Source organism: Mchenga conophoros, linkage group LG6, assembly GCF_057382185.1.
Source record: "Mchenga conophoros isolate Kocher_MC1m ecotype Shallow Benthic linkage group LG6, M_conophoros_male_GT1.1, whole genome shotgun sequence".
Classification (NCBI taxonomy): domain Eukaryota; kingdom Metazoa; phylum Chordata; class Actinopteri; order Cichliformes; family Cichlidae; genus Mchenga; species Mchenga conophoros.
The window spans coordinates 15048588-15072184 of NC_140531.1; the positions used below are offsets into that span (position 1 = coordinate 15048588).

A 23597-nucleotide genomic window follows, 5' to 3' on the forward strand; every position below is an offset into this window, starting at 1 on the left:
AGATTTGCAACCAGCAATTCAGAAATTCCAACTTCCGATTTGAAATGGGTGTTTCACACTTAGTGGGTGAGCAGGTGACCACATGCCAGAGAGCAGTAGGCCCGGGTCTGAGTCCAACCCGCGGCCCTTTGCTGCATTTCTTCCCCTCGCTCTCTCTCCCTGCTTTCCTGTCTATCTACACTGTCTCTATCCAATTAAGGCTGAAACGCCAAAAAGCTGTCTGAGCACTTCCTTCTTTGTGGCAAGCCCCTCCCACCCAACGTATGTTTCTAATGTACTTAAACAAAGTCAAGGCTGACTTTTGGCTCCAGGTGGCTCCTAGCACACTCTTGTTCTTCCTACATGCACCTTACTTCTAATATATTATTTTATACTCTTTTTACTACTCAGCAAAATTGGACTGAAGACATAAATGATTGCCAAAAGTCTTCCACCACAGCTAAGATTAGGACTGAAAGTCCAGAAAGGACACAGGAGTGTAGTTCCCTCTTACGCAGCTTGAATGATAATAAACTGAAATGTTATCGTGGATTTTGTTGTCATTTTGCCAATGCCAGCTTTAAATGAGACAAGCAGGCAGTAGTGTACTTATCTCCTCTGCTCCTGTGATTGGCTGAGACTGCCATCAGTCACCCTAAAGCAGGGATGTCAAACTCGTTTGGACCAGACCAGTAAATTCTCTTTTATATCAATGTAGAGGCATTTAACTGCACACTTAATCCCTGAGAAATCTTATTATGAGAAGTGCACATTTCAACAGTCCGTCTCAGTTTGTCTACATTACAAATGTGGAAATAGACAAAAGAAGTTGAAAAACAGCAACTTTAGTATCATTTAATTGTCTATTACTTTACTGTGGTGTAGTATGAACGGCAATGAGAGAGGTCTTTATCAACAGGAAAAGTTCAACATCTATGATGAAGCCTTTTAGTGGACCAGAATGAGTCTTCGCCAGGCCAGTTCTGGTCCTTGGACCTTATGTTTGACACCTCTGCCCTAAAGTTTACAAGCACAGCTTCATTAAACGTGTTCATTTTGTTGCTTTAATCAGTGTTCAGACTCTCTGTCGATGTGTTGATCCTTAACCGTGCCTCACGTGGTTCGAGCGTGTGAGCATTTTGGCCATCCTGCTCAACTGCGTGACTCTAGGGATGTTCCAGCCTTGTGGCCACACCCCCTATTTTCTGCAGGTAAAGCACGCTCACACACACATAATCTGAAATTGCAGACTAATTATATTCCACTGTCACACTTCATTATCAAGGGTCTGAAAAGTTTTTCCAATAACATTTTTCTTCCCCCCCCCCCCCGCTTAATCAGTTAATCCTCTGGGTCTCCGTGTGTGTGTTTGTGTGCAGGCTTTGGATGATGGCATCTTTGTGTTCTTTGCTGGAGAAATGGTTGTGAAGATGGTGGCTCTCGGGGTCATAGGTCAGAGCGGTTACCTAGGCGACACATGGAACAGATTGGACTTCTTCATTGTTATAGTGGGGTGAGTGCTTGACAGATGCGCACGCAGCCGACGCGCACTCACACGCAGGCGCGCCTGACATTAAATATGAGCCAAGAGTGTGTGTGTCTGTGTGTGTGCATGTGTGTGTGTGTATGTGTGTTTTGTGTAAAGCTTAGACACTTGTTTAATGCCAGTTAAATGTCAAGCGTGTGTGCGCGCGTGCTTAGACATATCAGTGGAAGTGTGTGTGTGTGTGATAGCTCCACAGAATGACAATCGTATCATTCGGTCATGAGAGACACAGACCTCGGTGATTGGTAGTTAAAAGGCTCTGTATCCCGGAGTTCTGCTAGAGTCCCTGTAGGCGTTCAGGGTCTGCCAAGGTCAGGCTGATCAGGATGCCGGTGACACAGCGGTGGCTTTCCCTCTGCGCAGAATGCTGGAGTACTCGCTGGACGGACACAACGTCAGCTTATCAGCTATCCGGACTGTTCGAGTTCTCCGCCCACTGCGAGCCATCAACAGAGTTCCCAGTGAGTCTTTCTCCTTTTATTTATTTATTTATTTTTGTCTTACCCCCCTCCCCTCCAGCATGCAGCTCACACAGAAACTGGGTTACTTTATTGTCTTTCATGGCTTTGACTGTACGTCCGCACAATGGGCTGAAACTGTGAGGCTGATTTAAAGTGCTGACTCAACCTTTGAAAGTGTGCCCGCATACAAGCTGGGTGAACAGTGCAGGAGAACAGTCGGGACAAGAGGACAGTGCAGCAGGTTAAAAATCCTCAAAGAGACCAGAGGGGAAACAACTAGGTGTCTTTTTTCCTGAGAGTGCAATTCAGCTGATTGATGCCTCGAAACAGAAGAAGTAGAGAAGGCTGCTGTGCAGGCCCGGGAGAGCATCACCAGAAAGCTTTTGGCGATATGTGCAGGGTGTAGACTCCAGAAAGCCACTGGCTGTTGGAAGAAATGTTAAATCTGATGATTTTGTAGTTTACGAAAACATGTCCAATCAGCTTCCCGCTCCCCTTTAATTGGAGCAGAAAGGGCCGTGATTCCTGCGCGGCTCATCCGATGTGGAAACACCTTAGCTGAGTGTCAGCAACATCGTTAGTCACAGCCGGGACGATGAAGAACGTGTCACCGTCCTTGCACCGTCCGACTAGATTGTAAATCCCACTTCATTTCTTTAACTTCCCGAGTTACGCACCTGCTGCAGCTCGCCCCGTGATGGATGCATGTGTAAATAAATCAGGACATTGTGAACAAAGTCATGCGAATCATTGTGATGCTTGTGTTGTTCTTGATAGCTCACCGCACAAGTTGGCCAGCCAACTTTATGTCTTTTTTTTTCTTTTTACTACACTTGGTGACCTTGCTGCGGCTCTCATTGAGTTCTTGTAAAATCGGAGAGTGTTTTTGAAGTAGGAACGAGTAGAGAAGAAGGAAGGAGGAAGATTTTGTATGTGCTCTCTTTAGGAGAGTGGAGTAAGAGCCAATTATCAGTGTTGCCATTCAGCTAATTGCACTGCCTGCGTTTTGTGCAGAATACATAAAGAGTCCTGTTTGGCCAACATTTACTGTGACTGACATTTTGCTAAAGTTTGCATTGACTTATTGCTGATCTTTGCTTGTCTGACTGTCTACCCTTCTGTGTTTATGCTGTGTGTGTGTGTGTGTGTGTGTGTGTGTGTGTGTGTGTGTGCACTGATAGGTATGCGCATTCTTGTGACCCTCCTGCTGGACACACTTCCTATGCTGGGAAACGTGTTGGCGCTCTGCTTCTTTGTCTTCTTCATCTTCGGCATCGTTGGCGTACAGCTGTGGGCGGGGCTACTGAGGAACCGCTGTTTCATGGGAGAGGATGTGAAGATGTGAGTTGCTATAGTGACCAGCCGATGTCACAGCACGAGTTGCGCCAGCTTTATTGCTCCAACCTGTCAAAAGTTTGTTCACAACTGATCAGCTTCTCTCTCTCCTTACTCGGGGATCGATATCACAGATGGGCTGATCTTGTTTGTTCTCTAATCAGCTCCGTCACGGAGGTGCTACGTGCTTCCCGTTGGACACTTTGAGCATCAGGGATCACAAATCAAGGGATTTGGAAGGCTAAATAAATTTAGGGAGCTGTTATTCAGTGGCTGCCTCCGAGCGGCTGTTTCCACAGTAAAACCATCTGAGTTTGCTGTCACTCCGGTTCTCCCCCACACAATCCTTCATGTCACGCTCGATCACAGTCTAACTGATGATGTTACCGTCACTCCCACAAACATGACCACATATTATCACACCACATCAGATAACGTCTGTTTCGCCTTCTTAGATAGCAACTTGGACAACAATCAGTGATGGTGCTGTGGTGACGCATTGTTGTTGTGCCAAACATTCACTCATTTGATAATGAATTTGTGGTTCTTGCCAATAACTAACTTTATTTATACGGCAGCTTTACAAAGGAATCTGTGGTGATGCTGGAGAAGCAAAGACTGAAATTAATCTCTAGCAGCAGCAGCCTCGACCAAAAGTGCTCAGTGTCCTTATCTTAGTGTCTGTACAGTATTGTGCAGAAATCTTGAACCACCTCTTATTTCTTTATAATTTGCTTTCAAGGAGCCAGAATTTCTTGTAATTTTTTAAAAGTGGTCCATGAATGTGTTTTGCGTACAAACAGCAGACAACTTATCAAAGACCCAATTCTAAATTGTATCTTTACACACTTTGTTACTAGCAGCCTGTCACAAAAACACATTATTTATTCCTATTTCTTTTCTAAAGTCTATGTAAAATGCCAAAGATAACACAGCTTGTGATGCATGAAGTAGTATTTTTGAACCACCAAGATCCCAAAGAGCTGTTAGCTGAAAACTTAGCATATCTCGCCGTGGTGTGCAGTGGGACCTTAAAAAATTGAGGAAACTGTACACAAGTGGAGGACCAAAGAAACAATGACTTGCCTGTAGCAGACAGTGTTTAAGATATGGTAAAAAAAAATCCAAAGTCCACAGGACCTAAGAAATGCATCTGGACCTTCAGGTGATCCATCTACTGCTCACTAAAGAAATGTTCTCAGGTAGAAGGTGGATGTCAGATCAGGAGCAAGAGGTATTTGGTAATTTTTGGTTTCATCAATATGTATGCAAAAGGTCAAGATAAAGGTGCAACAGTAAGTGTCTACATGCATGACAATGATCCCAAACACACTGCTAATAAAAGCATATCTGGATAGAAAAACACATAATGAAACCGCGTCAGTCATGGATTGGCCTCCCCAGTGCTCATATTTCCTATTCTCCTAGCAAAAAATCTTTAAATGAAGAGTTACTTAAGAGTTGCACACTTAATGTACAACATCTGTATGAGGAAAGTCAATATGAAGGAGTTAGCTTTAGCAGGAGCCCACTGGGTCTGAGCACCTGGTTTCTAAATTATGGTGGTGGGATGTAAGGTTTATAAGATAATATATCCTAGTGCGTCCTCTTTAAATTCATTATGCATACGCTGAAGTTCAGAGAACCTGAAACAGATTGAGTTACCAGGGTCAATACTAGGTGACTTGTCGTGGGTCGAGTGAATCAACTTGAAGAAAAAATATGAACTCACAGTTTAGAAAAGGCAGCAAAGCAGAGGGAGTTAAATATACACCTTATTAAAACTGAATAACAATGATAACACACAATAAAACCACAGTGCAGGAAACAAACAAGCCCCCGTTTGAGCTTTTTAGGGGTATTTTTCTCCTTCAGTTACAATTATATAACATATCCATCACACTGGATGTAAAAAACATGACATGATCCACTGGCTTGAGTTCTCCGGTTCTGAAGCTTCTAGTTGAACATTTTATGGTAGATCTGATGGAGGACTGGACATTAGAACAAATGCAAATTAAAAGCACTTTCCACTTTTTTCTTCCTGAAGGCTACTGACCGCTATCAGCTTCATCTCCTTCATATCAGTTCTTATAGAATCTGCCTGGAAGCTAAAATCTGAGTCATGCTGAAAAAACACACGTTGAAACTCTGCTGCTCTTTGACTTTATTAAACAGCTGTGGCATCACCCAGCAGCGGGATAGAGGCCCTCCAAATTGCGAGCAATTTACGCAGGTGGCACAGCAGCGTAACTTCATTAATTATTTGCATCTTCTGGTGTGTCATTGTGATCTTACGTCGCCTTATTAACCTAAATGTTTTCTGCTCAGCAGCTGCGCAGATTCGCAGCTTCCACAGTGAAACGATTGGGAACAAAGCGTTCGTGCTCAGGATGGATCTGGCACCTTCAGAGCTGTCAGGGATACATTTTAATTTCAGCTGGTTTCTCCCAGAATCACTTTTTTTTTTTTTTTTTTTTACTGAGAGTTTTGCTGCTTAATGTAAGGACATTACTGCCAGAGTGGAATTTATCTGGGCGCTCATGGAGAGATGATAAACAAGGCAAAACACTGCCTCATTATGAAAACACAATACACATTTCATCACAACTTTAACTGAGCTCTGCAAATAGTTATCAGCATAATCATAATGAGAAATGGAAAGAAATAACTCCTCAGCTGAAAGTATTTGGGTAAAGGGGCTAAACCTGGGGTGTTTTATTTTTCTTTGTGAGTCATCAGTGCTTCCTGGAGGTGATTTTGTTTAATCGTTACATTTTTTTGAAATGTTATATCATCCAATCTTAAGCTTACATCATAAGTTCAAGAAGGCACGCAGCTCCAAGAGTCTGAATGCTCTGGCTTCTCTCTGGAGGAATCTGGGCGTTCAGATGGTTAAGATTGAATTCTGACACTGTAATTTTTACCAATAGAGTCGAGTGAGTGGATCATAGTTTGTTGTACAAGATTTTACAAAATGACATTTGCAAAATGATTTCCAGCTGTTTCACTTAATTTGCAACATAATGCGCACAGTTCAGCTGGAATTGCTTTCTGCTGCAGGAACAGCTCCTTTCCTTACCGTCTGCAGTAGTTGTTGAAGTTGTTAACCGACTCTCGCTTAGCCCACAAGTAGCCCACTGCACAGTATCCGGTACCATTTTAGCAAAACGAACCCTTCTCCAGTTTCATGTTCACTGTAAAGATTTTGATTTTTTCTGCTTCATAAACAACAAAATGACCTTTCCTAATAAGAAGTGAGGCAGCAGCGCTCCCCCGGGACCCTCCTCTACGCCACACATGATTGATTGCTTATCTCTCCAATGCACCCTCCCTGGCTTTTTTTTGCTTTTTCCCTTCATCTGTGTTTCCCTCTCTGTTTCCTCATTTCCTCCTTTAGCACCTCTGTGTGTTTCACACCGTCTTTCATTTCTTTCCCCAAGAAAACAGACCTTTGAAGGAAACAGTAGGTCAATAAAATGATTAATCTTTTTGAAAACCATTCGAATCCAACCCAGCAACTCAGCGTTTGTGTTTGAGGTCCGCTCCGTGTTACTCGTGCTTGATGCTGGCTTACTCGTGAGATCTGTGCAGCCGGGGCCAAATACAACTTCCTTTCTGCCATTGTTCAGAATTAACTTCATGCAATTTAAAAAACACAACACGCACACATGTACACACACATCCATGAGCCATAATGGGAGACATTTTTCTTCACGCAGTTTTGTTGTCATAAATACCCACTCTCACATTACACTCATTACTCTGCAGCTGAAGTAGTTACCAAGAAATGCACTGTTTACTTCAGTTTAAGTATCATTTGACAAAAACAGTTTAATCATTTTTGAAAAGATGATTTTGAAAGAAATGGTATGTTATTTGTTTGTTGGCAGTAAAGAAAACAATCAACATTTTTTGTTGTCCTCTTATATTCGGTTATGCTTACACGAAGCGAAATCTAACATCTGTTCACTCATGAAACTTCTTCTTCTTTAGGAAATATAACATTTCCTTCCTGAATGGTTACTATCGGCCCGACGGCACAGACGACCACCCTTTCATCTGCTCCATGGAAAGAGAAAACGGGATGCTCCGGTGCTCTGATGTGCCTCGTCGCCGAGTAGGCAGGACTTCCTGCTTGTTGGATGCTGGGGAGGCCCTACCAGAGATGGGCCTTAGAGTAGATGAGCCCGGGTCTTGTGTGAACTGGTATCAGTATTACAATGAATGTCGTGCTGGGGAATTGAACCCACACAAAGGAGCTATTAACTTTGATAACATTGGATATGCCTGGATTGCCATTTTTCAGGTAAATGTCTCCAGGATTAATCGCAGGAATCTGATTGGTTACCATGAGGTGCACACTACATATTGCTGTTGTTGACTGTGTGCATGTTTTCATTCAGGTAATTACTCTTGAGGGTTGGGTAGACATCATGTACTATGTCATGGACGCACATTCTTTCTACAACTTCATCTACTTCATTTTCCTCATTATAGTGAGTACATGCTTATAGCACAAATGGCCACACACACATCCATATATATACACATAAAAAATTATACTTATTGTATGTGACGTGTGTCGTCCTCTGTAGGTGGGCTCCTTCTTCATGATCAACCTGTGCCTGGTCGTAATAGCAACGCAGTTTTCTGAAACGAAACAGAGAGAACACGCCTTAATGAAGTCAGAGCAGCGCGCCCGCCAGCTCCATCAGTCGGCCTCCACGCTGGCCAGCGATAGCCAACCAGGGAGCTGCTACGAGGAGATCATCCGTTACCTGGCGCACCTGGGCCGTAAGGCTTGGCGACGGCTCGCCCGCTGCTACGCTCAGACGCGCGCGCGCTTTCGCTGCTCGTGCGCGTGCCACAGAGAGCAAGGTGGCGGATCTGCCAGGGGCGGTGGGGCCGGGGAGATGAACGGTCTCGCCCACCGGCACTCAGGCCACACCCCTAATGACTTGTCACACCTTCATCAGCTTTATCATCATCATCACCAAAACCATCAGCCTCAGACTGACCCCGCCGTCAGTAATGGAGGCAACGGCTTTAATTATCCCTTCATAGCGCCCCTCTTCAGTCACCGGGATGCAAAGGACCAGGACCAAAAGAGGCTGGTTGCTACGGAGACCGGCAACAGACTGCCGCAGCTGGTGCTGGAGCACGGTGAGGATGAAGGGATGTGTGTGAATGTTTGAAAGTGTGTGAATCACAGTGTCACACTCTGACTATGTGTGGAAGCAGTGAGTGTCCAGGATTAAAGGCTTTAAAATTCCCATAGACTGTATGTAAAAGATGGACATGATGAACATTTTCCATGAAAAGTGTGACGCAAACCAGAAACGGGAACTCTTTTCCTTTGAACCAAAAGTTTCAACTCTTGAAATGGACATTGAAATGTGTTGATTGCTTACAAATTAGCAGTAAGGAAGCACTTTTACTTTGACTGTGAGCATTGTCGATTTCCGGTTTGTGCTGCACTTTTTCAACTTCCACTACAACTCAGAGAGTAAGTGGCAACTGTTTGCAGGCCAGCAAAGCAATCTGTTAGCGACCAAAGTAAATGCATGGATGTTTTGGGAGGAGTACCACGATTTCACCTGGAGGAAGACAGCAACTTCCATCCAGCTGGGGAAAACACATTTTTCCGTAGTGACTGGAGCTTGCTAGGAGGTTGCAGACTGGTCTCTAGGCCTGTGTGACTGAGGCCCTAGCAACTGTTATCTTGGTATTTTCAAACCTGGCGTGACGAGTGTGGGGTGGCTCTGAGACCTTTATTATCATTGGCTTGTGTCTTGGTGAAGCATTTCTTACTTCATCCCATTTTTTTAACCCTAATGAAAGACCTTAATTTACAAAATGTCATCATGAGTTATTAAATAAGACTTGAAACTATCAACTGAGCCTGTAATCTAATCAGGACAGGGATCATCACAAGCCAAGGGCAGTTTTCCAGTAGATTTCCTTATGCCATGTACATCTTTTTGCAACCATAACGCAGGTTTAAGACAGCTCCACATTGGCTTCAGTTTTCAAACCTGGAAAGTACAATAAGTCCATCTTTTAATACAGTCTATGATTACTCCCCTGTTTTGCTGTTGTTCGTTTGAATAATCTTTGTTTTTGTTTAATTTGAGAAATGATCTCTGGCAGTCCCAAATTAACCAAGAATACATCTTCCCACTTGCCCTCAGCTGTATTTCAAATTCAGATCACTTCAGATTTATTTAGCGAAACTTTGATATCTGTGCGACATTCATCACCTTTAACACTGCGCAGGCACATTTAATTTTCTTTTCGGAGCTCAAAGCAGTATGATAAAAGAAGCAGAGCCACTGTCTGTTACAGTCTGAGCACATTTTTATGCACTGAAAAGGCGAGCAGAATTCAATAACGCTGTGTGTCCCTTATACAAGACGACACTCAGAGGTATTATAATTCAAATTCTTGTGGCTACACTGAACATGTAACGTATGCAAGTTCATGCAGCAGCCACACGCTTCCACTATAATCAATATGGCTGGCAAATCAGCTGCGTAAATGTGTAAATGCTATGGAGAGCCACTCTGCAAACAGAAAAAAGACCAGCCTCCTCTTTTTTTTCCTTGTTCTTTTGCAGAGTGTTGGATCATAAAGTGTTCATATATATGAATGCTTTTTATTTTGCCAGTACCAGCTGGCAGTTTCATAGTAACTTTATACCTTACATCATCCACTGCAGTCTGTAGTCTTACCCATGTCGCACAAACTTAGTGAAAAATGTGAAGTTTCAGAGCGCTGTGCAGACACGACACAATCCCGAAACAAAACTCCCCGTCTGGTTTCACCTCTGCCTCACACAGCACTGCAGGAGCTAAAAGATAAGCTTGTGTTTACCGTAGCCTGAGCATTATCCATGTAATGAGATGATGTATGTGACAAAAGGAGGACCATATGTTTACAGCAGTTTTAAAATGCCATGAACAATCATGCTGTTAAAAAACATCAAGCAAGTGCCGTCATTCCTCACAACAGCAAAGCTTTGAGAAAAAACTGGAAGATCATTCAGATGATCTGTTGTACTATTCAAGCCTAAAGGTTGAAGTGTCTCCAGACAATTGATCCAAAACATTTCTCACCGGTCTAACCTTTTTATCTACAGCTTCTCCTTTGTGGGGCCTTGCGTGCTTGATTCCCTGAAATCTCTGTGGAGAGATGGGATGCAAATATTCAGGAAGATGACTTGTAGCAGAATACTGAAGATCTTTTAACAAGATTCTTTGCCTTATATGGGATAACCTGAAAACCTTTGAAACTATGCATATTTATTTTCCCACATCGACACATCGAGCATTGCTGAAAGCAGCATAAAAAAGCAGAACTGTGCAAAAGTCTTGACCCGTCCGTTTTTTTTAAAGTGGTCTTGAACAATGGTTCTCTGGGCTCTCTGAAGATCTTTCAAAGTTTTTATTCAGACTAAAAAGAAAAAACAAACCTCATTTCAGATCAGTCCTAGCACCTGACCGTCTTTACAGGAATTCTTTCTTTAAGAGCCTGATCATTCAGGGATGAAAACACCTAACTCAAGAGATGGACCAGTGCTGGATCTGTGCATTTCAGACAACTTAGCAATGAGCCATTTTAAAACTATATCTTTAGGCACTTTAGTTAAAGCTATGAGAAATGCCAAAGATAACACAGTTTGACAGTCATAAAATAATATTTGTGCTCCAACAAGAGCCATTAGTCAAAAACTTGGCATATCCCAGCATGGTGTGCAGTGTATCCTTTAAAAATGTCTGGAAACGGGTCAAGTGCAGGACAAAAGAAGAAATGGCAGGCCTGTCTACAGCGGATGAACAGTGTCTGAAAGTTTTGTCCTTAAGAAATGGGAGGGAAGAAAATCCAACAAAGACCAGACACAGGACCTGCGAGATGTATCTGGACCTTCAGCTGATCCATTTACTATTCACTGAACCCTCGAAATGGTCTCAGTGGAAAGATGGCTGTCAAGAAGCCATACTTAAGGAAGAGAAAGAGAGAGACAAGACTGAAGTATGAAAATTACACAAGAACTGGACTGTAAAAAATATGGTTCAAATCATCGCCAGGATCAGAGGAGGGGACAGAAAGAAATGAGAGGTGGCTCGAGATTTTTCACATAAAAAAAACTCTGCCAGACAATGTTGAATTACACATATAATTTCTAAGACAAGAACTTAATTTAAAAGCATACTCCATAAAACTGTACTCTCACTAAACTCGAAGATTCACTCGGGAGAAACAAAAATATACGGTCAACATCAAAGCAGCAGAGGCCAAGATATCCTGTCTTTTAATTCCCAGTATGAGTCATGTTCCAAAAACACATTGCGACTCCACAGCCCAGTTGGTAACGCAGCCTTTTCATTAAAATTTTGTTATCTCAAAGTCCAAGCTGAATTAATCCGGGTAATCCTGACATCATCAGGGTCCCCCCCTTCCACGGCTCCCTGCGTGTTTCACAGCACTTTAAGCATCCGTTTTCACATATCAGCGTTTAATACACTTCAGTGATGCAATAAATTCCGACTGTAGTTGGAGAACTTTGTAGCAGAAGTCATTCAGCGTGGTGCTACGTGGAAGCCACCCACATCTCCTGATTAGTGTATTTCCTGTGTATGTAGTGAAGTCAGTCATTTTCAACAAGTCTGCCTTGAAGGCAGTTTTATCTATATACGCGCGCGCGCACACACCGCAGAACGACCAGATTGGATTTACTATATCAGTCTCCAGTGAAACATGAATTTGTTGTAATTGTGATGACAAGTGAACTGCTCGTGCTAGATTAGTGTTTGTTGTTATGTCGTTGGAGCATTCCTCCGGAGTGCCTTACTAATGAATTCTGCTGAAATCTTACCCCCTCAAGCTTCCTCCACCCTCACAAAACGCACATGCATACACACACACTTGAGCATCCTTGTTCTAATAACAGAGCTCTCCGTCTGCACAAAGCAACCCCCCCGCCCCCCACCCACTAGCACAGTGGTTTCCATGTTATTGAATTTTTGTTTCCCAGAAATGAAAAGAAACCCCTCTCCTTTGCTGAGCCGAGAATATATTAAATGACAGAGTGTCTGCATACAGAAGCGACGTTTTACTCTACCCTCGTGGATGCATGATTGATGTGGCCTCTCCTCTGATCTCTGTCTGTGCAGGAGGCTCTGCTGGGCATCCGGCGTTACTGTTGCCGGGCGAAGTCCCCGGAGAGTCCTCGGTATGCCCGTACTGCATCTACTACAACCAACTTAGTGACGGCGAAAATGTTAACGAGCAGCCTGAAGAGCAGCGCCACGGCCACTCGTGTCACAGTAACAGCCCGTGTCACTGTAGCAGCTCGTGCCTCAGTGACGCGCAGCTGTCTGAGCCAAAGAAGAGGCTGTGGGAGTGCGGCTGGGCGAGGCTCAGAACTAAACTGGAACTTATTGTTGGCAGCAGATACTTCAGCAGAGGAATCATGATTGCCATCCTTATTAATACTCTGTCGATGGGCATAGAGTACCACGAGCAGGTAAGTGTGCGCACGTGTGTGGGGTGCGCGCCTCTCGCAGATTGGCTGCGACTACAATTTGATTGAAAATTGATGCGCTAATCACCGTGTGCGGTGGAGTCAATAAACTTACCCTCCAATCAACACTTACAGCAGCGAGCATATGGGATCGCGGAGAGAGTGTGCGCATGTGTGTGTGTGAGAGACTGTGTGTGGGTGTGTGCAGGCATGTATCAGGAGATGGAGAAACTCATAAGACCTGAAGTGTTAATTAAAGCGTGACCCTGGGACAGGACGGGGGTGGGGCGGGGAGGGGAGGGGGGCGGGGGCAGAGCGAGGAGAAGCGAGTGGATGAGTGAGGTGGAGAGGGAGGACAGATCTGACATTGTGATTGGCTGAAAGGCAGCGGGAGATTGTGTTTGGCCTATTTCCTGAACAATATGACAAATCTGGATGGCTTTAACTTCTCCGATAGCTAAAATTTAAGGATGAGAGCTGCCCTATTTTACCTATTTTATCCCTTTTGGCCCAAAATCAACAAAGAAGCAATGCGAATGAATATAATAAGTGAATGCATCCATCTTTTATCATCCAAAACTGTGACATACGCAAATAGCTTTACAGTTTCTTTTTGCCAGTGTTTCCTAATTTCAATCAGGATGACCAGTGCTGTTTATTCTGAAAAACCCTCTGAGAGCAGCTGTGTGTCATGCAGATGGCGCTGAGCATGCTCAGAGAAGCAGTTTCTCATGTGCACTCATTTGTTGGTTTAAGGAGCAGAGCAAAAGAAAAAAAAAACGGGGTCTATGTTCACTGTAATTTCAAGAAATGTCACCAGCTTCAATGATTTATTTCTTTCATGTACTTTTACTGTCGTAGTTATTGCAGCTCTGTGGCTCAGAGGTATAAACTATGTTAGACTTTATGCAGACTACTTGTTATTATAATTTGTGAATAATATTAACTCTTGTGCTTTGTTGACGTTGGCTTGACTTCGTCTTTGTTTGGGTCCCACAAACCCAGCTGCTGGGCAGAAAATATAAGATGTCAAATCCAGAGCGTTTGCTGTTAGCATGTTTTCCTGATCTTGTTAAAACCCAGCAATAATCCTGTTTAGTCTAATCTAACACAGTATGTAATACAGGATTATCTGTATGCACCGTACTGTGTAAAAGTCTTGAGCCACCTATCATTTGTTTATATTTTCCTTCCAAGGAGGAAGACTTTATTGAAAGTTTTAAAGAGGTCTTGAGCAACACTTGTTCAAGCTTTCTGAAGGTCTGTCAAAATCTTTCAAAGATCCACTTCACACTGACCTCTGAATCATTCAAGCATACAAAAAGGCATCTAACTGAAGTGATAAACCAGTGGTGTGTGTACACGTAACAGTCAAATGAAAAAATAGCAACCTAAAACAGATGAAAATCAAGCAAAAACCCAACACAGGACTTGAAAGTTACATCTGGAACTTCAGTTGATCCATTCAGTTGATAGCAGGACCAGCGGGCATGTGGTGGGGAGGTTAACTGGACAACTCGGCGGCCAGTCGGTTAGACAGAACAACAGATCTTTATTTGGCGTTAACAGAACAAGACCATACAAGTCAAGTCTCCATGGCTTTACCCTGTTCCTACATACATGTGCTGGGGTTAGTTAATTGCCTGCGCCAGCCTGTTACAATGGTAAGGTCTTTCTGAACAGATGCACGGAGAGCAGCATGGACTCACGGAGACTGTCCAGCTTCTACACTAATAGGACAACATCCCACTAGCGTTGCTATACCACAATAAAAGGGTGTTAGACGGTGTGGGATCAGCTTGACAGAAAACAGAAAAAAAAGGAGAAACATCCAAAGACGGGCTTTGAATGTCCTTCAAGAAGCCCCCGAGAACTTTTCCTGAAGACAACTTAAAGAAATTAGACAAAAGCTTGTCAGAGAGTTCAGGCTGTGGTGAAGAATAAAGGTGGTCATGAACGACAAACTCTGTTTTTGCCCATTTTACACGTTTTAATAAACTGCTGCACCTGTTTCCCATTTTCCTGGCAAAATATAAAGACGCAAAGGTGGGCCCAAGACTTTTGCACAGTACCGTGTGATATATTGGAAAAGACGCCTCATCAAGTGTGTGCGGGGCCTGGTTGAGTGTGCAGGTGAGGAAGTCCTACGTGGCATCATTTTAAAGATGGTGAACATGATTAGAGTGCTTATGAAGTGGAAATTTTGGACTTTTGAAATCATTTATGCAAACAAATTACCACCAGATATTTATCTGTGAAAACGATTAGCACACATGGTATAAGTATGCCTTCAAAAAGCTTTCAAAATACTGTTTTGAAATTATTTTGCATGGTTGTGGACGAGTTTTTGTCATGGTCTTGTTGAATTTTTTGACCACTCTTCCAAGCAAACTGTTTGACGGCTTATTGCTCGTTCTGCCTGTTTCATAACATTTTAACGGGGTTCAAATCTCTTACGACAATTATCCTCATAAAAGGTCCCCTTCAGTTTTCCGACAGATGCCTCGCATTATCTTCAAGCACTCTTTGATGTGATGGAGAGAATTTGGCGTTGATTTAATTACTACAGGCTGCCCAGTCAGCAAAGGCAGCAAAGTGACCCCGAGCACTAATATTTCCACCGCTACGCTTCTCCTGAAAAGATGTCTTTGGTCTGCACCAAATGTCTCTTCTGTTACTGTAGCCAGTCGTCTCTGTATTTGTCTGTCCGGAGCACATTTAGTCCAAAAGGGCGGGTTTTGCCTTTATGTTCACCAGCTCAAATTTAGGCGACTGCACTCCTAAGAACATGCACTTTCATACCAACTTACCTGCAAATTCTTTGCAGCCAAATGACTGCTCTTTACAAAGGAGTGTTAGGGACACATTGAGAAAAAATATTATTGATCATTTTGGAGATTAAAGCCCTCTGCATAAAGCTTTGTGTACATGAGAACGTGAAATCGTACTGCAGAATCAGTTTTAGTTACAAGGAAATGATTTCTGTTTTATCACATAAACACAGTGAGGTGATGCGTATAAGGAATGTGAAGCTGTATCTGGCCAGAAGGAAAAAACCCCCACACAATATTGACGAGATGAAATAGCTGGCAGTGGACAGATGCAAGGTTGTCGACAGTTACAACCTCATGCAGTAAAGAGGATGTTGTATCACGAGACACGACAAGACAGCTGTTTAAGTTGTTTCACTGACTCATCTGCACGAGGCTTTTGTAGAGCCTCGGCAGCTATTGTGAAATGTGATCTCCACATTTTGGGTTTAATCTTAATTTAATAGTAAAATATCAACTACACTTTATTTGGCGATGATGTCATGAAGAAATTATGGTTAGTTTACTATGGCAACATTTGGACACTAACAGATTACACGCTCATTGTAATTACAGCTCAGCCTTGTAGCTCATCACATGAAGTACATCCTTGACTGTGTATAAGACACGAGCGTGATTAATAACTCCTGAATCATGATGGCTGAAATACCTCAGTTGCACTAATTAATGTTTTGTTCTTGTGTCCAGGCATGCAAGAGATATTGTTATATCATGTACTTACCAGATAGTGAATTATCTCACGCTATGATAATACAAACGCCCTTATAGTATTCTGTATAAAACTCCTTGCAGACTCGCTTGGATACCCGGACGATTTTCTGAAGGCTTTGGGGAGCTTTCTCGATCTTGGCATGATGACAGCACTTTAATAGCAAAGACAGCAGCAGACCCTCGATATCAGACAGACAGGTTGAGACAGGCTTCATCTGTGATTCCCTAATCATTGGCAACACAGATTTTAGTGTCATGCTTTTGAAGGGTTGACAAATGTAGGACTCTACTTATTTTATTTAACTTTTTCTTAATGACAGCTACCACTAAGGTAACGCCTAACATAGCCTAACCTAAAAACATCAGAAATTAGTACATTAAATGGACAAACGTGTTGGGCCACACCTCTTAATCACTTAATCTTAGTCAGTTGACACAGGTGTATAAAATCAAACACGTGGCTGCGCTGCACAAACATTTGTGAAAGAATGGATCGTTCTAAAGCTCTCATCGAGTTTGAGTGCGCCTAAAAATTAACTGCTCACCCCTGATATGTGTAGATGACCAAGTACTTTTGTTGTTTATGATGTGGGTTTTTGTCCCCCAGAAGAACAAATGCTGCATATTACGATATTACAGGGTTACAGATAATTTTATGAAGTTCTTCATTATAAAATAAATAATTATATTGGAACCCAGTGAGCATCTTTAAGACCGATATTTGCTGATTTAAGAGTCTGATAATTCTGGCAGAGGGTTCTTCCTGTTAAAAGGGAGTTTTTCTTTACCACTGTCGCCAAGTGCTTGCTCATATTAGTTTTCTCTGTATAATTGTAGTCTTTACCTTACAATATAAATCCTTTGAGGCAGCTGTTGTTGTGATCTGATGCTATAATAATACAATAAATTTGAACTGAACTCAAATAAAAAAAAATCAACATATCAGCCAGTATTATTTTTTTCAGACGCACAAACCATGAACAGATTTCTCTAACAATTTTTACGTGTAATCATCATTTATGGGTCCCTACTTAGATAATATGACAAAGCAGTTTAAAGCACAGTCATGTTTTGTTGTGCTGTTTGGCTCACACATATGGTGTGACGCTAACGCAGCAGCCTGCACGTCCTCCTTCTGCTCTCCCTGCTTTCATGTCATCTCTCTCAACTGTTACGATAAAAGTGGAAAACAGGGACAGGCCTAACAGGGAATTTCCCCTCTGGTAGATAAACGATGAAATATTAACGTTTGTCACGTGGTTGAAGCGTGTTTCTCCTGTCGCTTCACTATAAATTCAGATACTGATAGACTGGCACATAGCTAGCAAGTTTAGAGGTTACTAGACTTTATTGGGTTAACTTTTTAATTCTGTTAAAAGAGGATCAAATGTTTGATTGTCCAAATGTGCAAAAAAAATGCATGTTTTTACATAACAGTGGGCCTTTATGGCAAATTGATCAGTAGAAAAATGTCCTGAAACAACTAAGTAACCAGCTATGTCCTTAAAAACAGGCTCTGAAACATTTTTTTTTGTGGATTTTTTGGAATGAGGATACAAATTTAAGCTTTTTTTTGTCATAAACCTAAAAAAATATCTGCAAAAAAGAACAGCAACAAAATCTGACCAGCTTTAATCCATGTAAACCCAAACTGAAGCCTTCACCAACATCTTGGAGATTCCTAACATGTTGAGTGCACTGAGCTCCGCGCTGTCTGTCTCTGTTTATTTGTTCATTTTTCTCTGTGCCCGTCCATCTCTGTACATCAATCTCTCCCTGTTTTCTCTCCACAAACACTGCACCTCTTCAGCCGCAGGAGCTGACAGATATTTTGGAGATCAGTAACATGGTGTTCACTAGTCTCTTCAGTCTCGAGATGCTGCTGAAGCTCCTGGCTCTCGGGCTCTTCGGCTACATCAAGAACCCTTACAACGGCTTTGACAGCGTCATTGTCATCATCAGGTGGGGGGAACTCTCTGTCTGTGTGTTTACCCCAAAAAGGGAATTCTTGTCATTAGTTATTCCTCCTGTTCTCACGTCTCGGGCTCTGCAGCTAAATCTCCCGAACTGCCAGCGATGCCGGTGCTGGCAGCTGAGCCAAGCGGTTGCACTCATAGTCCAGAGGGCCTGTATTCACTCCATTATGTAGTACTACAAGCTAAATTATGTATCCACGTTTGAAGGCCTTGCTTGTTTACCGTGCCAGTTCACGCTGCGCTGGCTTTCTTTATTGGCTGGTGAACTGTAAACAACACTGGCCCGACTTCGTTTTTTCGTTTGCCACACGTCACATCAAAAAGACTTGAGCGCTCTCTCCCTTCTGAAAAGATTCGGGAAGTTTTTCTTTCTTTCTTTTTGTTTTTGTCTTCCTGGGTGACGCTAATGCTGACAAAGGGTAACAGCTGATTCCTTAATCGCTTCAATGGAAATGCATCTCTGTGCTTTTAACCTGTGTGTGTGTTTCAGCGTGTGGGAGATCGTGGGTGAGGCCGAGGGAGGCTTGTCGGTGCTGCGCACCTTCCGCCTGCTGAGAGTTTTGAAGCTGGTCCGGTTCCTTCCTGCACTCAGGAGGCAGCTGGTGGTGCTGATGAAGACCATGGACAACGTGGCCACATTTTGCATGCTGCTGATGCTTTTTATATTCATATTCAGGTATATATTCACGAGTTACAGTGATGATTAAGCGTTTTCTCTGCTTTAATTATACTGTTATTACATTTCAAATGGCTACTGCTGGGATTCTCCTTCCTCTGTTATAAACTGATCACCACATGTGTCATCGGCTTTCATGTAGATACAGCTGTGCACGCAGGCAGTATTACCGCATCTTGTTGTTGCACATATTAAATTACTGCTTGATAAAAACATTACCTTACTGTTGTGTGTGTGTGTGTGTGTGTGTATTGCAGTATCTTGGGGATGCATCTGTTCGGCTGTAAATTTGGTTTGCGACAAGACAGCGGAGACACTTTACCAGACAGAAAAAACTTTGACTCCCTGCTCTGGGCGACTGTCACTGTCTTTCAGGTTAGACAAACATCCTCACATGCACCCTCGCTCAGGGACACACACGCGCAGAGCACACGAAGACACCGACGGTATTTGATTTGGAGGAATTTCCCCATCAATTACGCGCCACTTTTAGGAGTGAGATTCAAACAACAGCTGCTGCAGTCACGAGCGCTCGCCCGTGATTTCATTTGCTCCGATTTGGGAGCGCGCGCGCTCGGTTTTTCAGAAAAGTATAAAAAAACTGTCCCAGTGGGCAGGTAAGATGTTCCTCACGAGCAGAGGAGGAAGAGCAATAATGAAGCACTCACTCGGCGGGAGTTCATTTAACACTGATGAGCGTCATTACTGTTCAACTGACGACAAGATAATAAAGGAAGAAACTCACATTATCTATTCTTGGAACACCTGCTAGCAACGTAGCGCGTCGCCTTTTGGCTCCTTGTGTGTTTGACGGCCTGTTTTTCTAACCCCCTGACGTCTCTCCGCATCTTATCTAATCTGCAGATCCTCACCCAGGAGGACTGGAACGCGGTGCTCTATAACGGGATGGCCTCCACAACGCCGTTGGCTGCCCTCTATTTTGTCGCCCTCATGACCTTTGGCAACTACGTCCTCTTCAACTTGCTCGTCGCCATTTTGGTCGAGGGCTTTCAAGCTGAAGTAAGGGCAAAGATGCCGTTTCATTTGAGCTACTTAGACAACGAGGCAGAGCGAATGAGACTAATTGAGCTCTGTTGTGTTGATGATACCAAAGCTGCCTACAAGAGAATAATCTCCTCCATCCTGCCTGTGTGGTTTCTCCTTTCTCTCTCTCTCGCTCGCTGTCTCTTTATCATCACACTTTTCCTCTGTTGCTTTTTGCCTATCCTCCGTTCTCTCTTCCTCCATCTTTCTCTCTCACTGCAACACACACACATACACACACAAAATACTCTCCAGGGTAGGGATGTGTTTGATATCGCCTGCCATTCACAGCTGGTGAGCTTTTGTTGTTTAGTTTTCATCTTTTATCTCCGGCATCAGAGAGCGCTTGCTCTTTCTCTCACTATTGCGTGCGCGCGCACACACACACACACACACACACACACACACACACACACACACACACACACACACACACACACACACACACACACACACACAGATACCCTTTGCCAAAGCAGCCTGCCTCCATCTTTCTGGCGTGAATTTTAATTAAATTCAGTAAAGCTTTATTGGCGTGACTACAGGAGATCGCTGCCAAAGCCATCCACATAACTCAACTAGAGAACGCTGGAGATTCCCTCCGCCCATCTGCCTAGTTTTCCTCTTAGTCTTTCCCGCTCGACCGAGATGTGCTTTTCACTTTTACAACACTGAGGAAGGGAAGGTGGTGATGGTGATGATTATGATGACTCTGGTGTATATTTGCGTCTGTCTGTGTTTTCAGGGAGATGCTAACAGATCTGAGGCCGATGATGAGAGACACTCGATGTGTTACGAGGACGAGGAGAAACTCAGAGAGCTGTACGCTGCAGGTACAAACTCGCAGATCAGCCGGACATGGAAGTGGAAGTTCACATGGAGTCGCCTTAAAATAGCCTTTTGGTGTATTCTGACCTGAATTCTTGGAGGTTCTTTCATCCTGTGAACATTTTAAAGGCTTTCCATAATTCTGCAAAATATTCTCTTGTTTTTAATCCCAGAAAGATTGAAAGATCTTTATCTGGATGCAGCGTTTTCAGTGGGAGAAAAGTTTAATCTCTCGTTCAACTGACGTCTTCAGTCTCGGCTGACTGCAGGTTTCCCCGACCTTATAAACAGCTGCGTAACGACTGAAACTCATGCCACCGACTAACAAAAAAGCCACAAGCTCAGTTTGTCTGATTTGGTTCAGTCAGCCGGCCGTTGGTTTATAATGGTGGGAAAGCTGCAGATGATGTCACCTTAATGAGAACACTGAGTCCAGATGAACAGAATCAACTTTCGGGGATTTCCTTACCTGGATTATTGAAGCATCAAGACATTACTCTTACTTTCACTCTGAGGGCTCATTAAAAGGGCAAAACCGCATAAACCTCACTGACATTACACATAGGCCATTATTTACTCACTCTGATGCTGTCTTTTTTTTAATATTAATTCAAAAATTCAACCTACATTACCTCAAATTAGGCGTAAGATGAATCTGAAGGAGGTTTGGGCTTTTTAAGTAGAGGCTAATTTTGTTTAAATTGCATTTGTGAGCTTCTTGAGGGCAGCTCATCTGTATTTGCTCAAGAACAACACGGGAGTGAAAAATGGACACAAAACACATTGCGAACATTTAGTAACACAAATGTGCACTATCTAGATTTTTTTAAAATAATGCAGCACATTTTTACAGCTAATCCAATTATTACAGACTCCACGTTTAGAATATTTATGTGTGTCAACGTTTATATTGAACTTGCTTTACTCTTTACTCTCAGGGACAAATACTGATAACCTGTTTTATTTATGAATGTGTTTTTTTTCTCGTTGTCCTCTTTGACAGTGAGTAATAAACAATATTAGTACCCAATTTTTAAACGTTTTTAGCTTGATTCTCTAAATCATAAACTTTAAGTTGCGGATTATCAAATTCCCTGATGAAAAATTACTGACTGAAGTCTTAAACGTCTTCTTTCTAATGTCGAGCAGGAGCAGCGAAGTCAAATTTCACTGATATCTACTGATATCTAAAAAAATGCCCGTATTGCTCAGCTGAGACTTTCCACATGGGTTTATGGGCCCACTCAGTAGTTTCTAAAGTCTTATTTAGTCACTAATTGTTGTCATAATCAAAGTAAAACACACACAAAAGGAGGATTTAATTTAGGTTGGTCTGATTTTGCCAGACCATGTGATCCAGAAGTCAGTTGCACAACTTTTAGTGCAGTCAGTTTGTCAGCTCCACAACTCATGCATAAGATCCACCTTAAAAACCTGAACATCCACAGAGCTTTACCAGCCAGTGATCGTGACATATACAGCCTATATGCAGCGGATACAGCCATGGTCAGTGCAGCCCTGATCCAAACGAAACCATGAAAATATTGCAAATCCCAAAATATAATAAATGAGAATCATTCTTTGACATCAAATATTCTGTGTGTGTGTGTGTGTGTGTGCAGAGCTGAAGATTCAGGCCATGATGCTGAGTCCCAATGGTCTCCTGAACCCAAAAGCCTCCATGCCTCCCCCTCCTCCTCCACCGCTGCCAGTCATCACGCACACTGCAGCTACGCCCACCATAAACTCCAACCAGTCACGCCGGGCCAGTGGTGCATCCATGGAAAACAGCCTTGAGCAAAGGTCACCGGTGAGCCTTGGGCACATGCTTTTATGTGGAGATATATATATTTATATAAAACCACGTTAAATATTTATTATAAATGTGAGTTAGAGAAACAGTTAATCAAAAGATGTTTGTTATGCAAAGGATATAAATCAAAGCTGAGCTGAAGCAATTTCTAAATGTTGAAGTCATAGAATGATAACACAGAGCTTCATTAAAGCTACCTTGCAGAGGTTCATTTGTTTACTTTGTTTCCCAACAAACCCATTATGTGTCTTCTCAAGACACGACAAATTACTTGAGTGCATTTCTATCCTCATAAAACATTCACAAAGCCAAATATTTCAGCATTGTTTGGGCTGGCAGTCTTTTTGTTAGCAGGCCTTCTGCTGGCACTTTAGTATCACCAACTGTTGACGGGTTGAGTCATGTAGCCCTCCTTCTATGCACGGCTAAGCTTAATGCTTGAGCTCAACGTCAGGTTCGTTTCACGTTGCTTTTAGGAGATTTGATGCTAACGACTCAGAAGATGTTTCAGACTGAAGTGAGGTGGCTGAAAATTTTAGCTTATCTTGATTAAAACATGTCCTCCAAGGGTGGATTCAGACTGGTCACGGTTGCCTTGCATTGTGCCGGAGCTTGATCGCTCTCCAGCTGGTCTGCCCTTAATGAGCCAGGTCCACTTCAGTCTGTCCCGACTCCTTTCTCGTGCTCTCTCCCGTTTTTCAGACACGCACTCTTAAAAAGCGTTCTTGCAGAGCACAAGGGGTTCATGATTTTATGCAGTTTGTGGCTTAACTGGGCCAGTTCTTATGCCCTGTAGATTTGTTATTAAAGCGGGGATTTTGACAGAGGCAGCTGCTATTGAGCAAGTGGCGCAGTTCTGTGCTTGGATGGT

The 23597-nt window shown here is 42.9% G+C and overlaps 1 protein-coding gene across 1 annotated transcript in view; it reads left to right on the top strand.

Annotated features, from left to right (window-relative positions):
• Nucleotides 1-23597, top strand: part of LOC146572338 (voltage-dependent T-type calcium channel subunit alpha-1H-like) — a 58919-nt gene that overhangs the window by 12296 nt on the left and 23026 nt on the right. The window contains exons 3-16 of the mRNA XM_085276382.1: nt 1096-1190; nt 1359-1492; nt 1889-1986; nt 3168-3327; nt 7318-7630; nt 7728-7820; nt 7920-8487; nt 12498-12850; nt 18200-18351; nt 18856-19041; nt 19299-19416; nt 19906-20061; nt 20831-20918; nt 22536-22723. Of these exons, the coding sequence (XP_085132508.1) occupies nt 1096-1190; nt 1359-1492; nt 1889-1986; nt 3168-3327; nt 7318-7630; nt 7728-7820; nt 7920-8487; nt 12498-12850; nt 18200-18351; nt 18856-19041; nt 19299-19416; nt 19906-20061; nt 20831-20918; nt 22536-22723 (2702 nt within the window). The remainder of the gene's footprint in view (nt 1-1095; nt 1191-1358; nt 1493-1888; nt 1987-3167; nt 3328-7317; nt 7631-7727; nt 7821-7919; nt 8488-12497; nt 12851-18199; nt 18352-18855; nt 19042-19298; nt 19417-19905; nt 20062-20830; nt 20919-22535; nt 22724-23597) is intronic.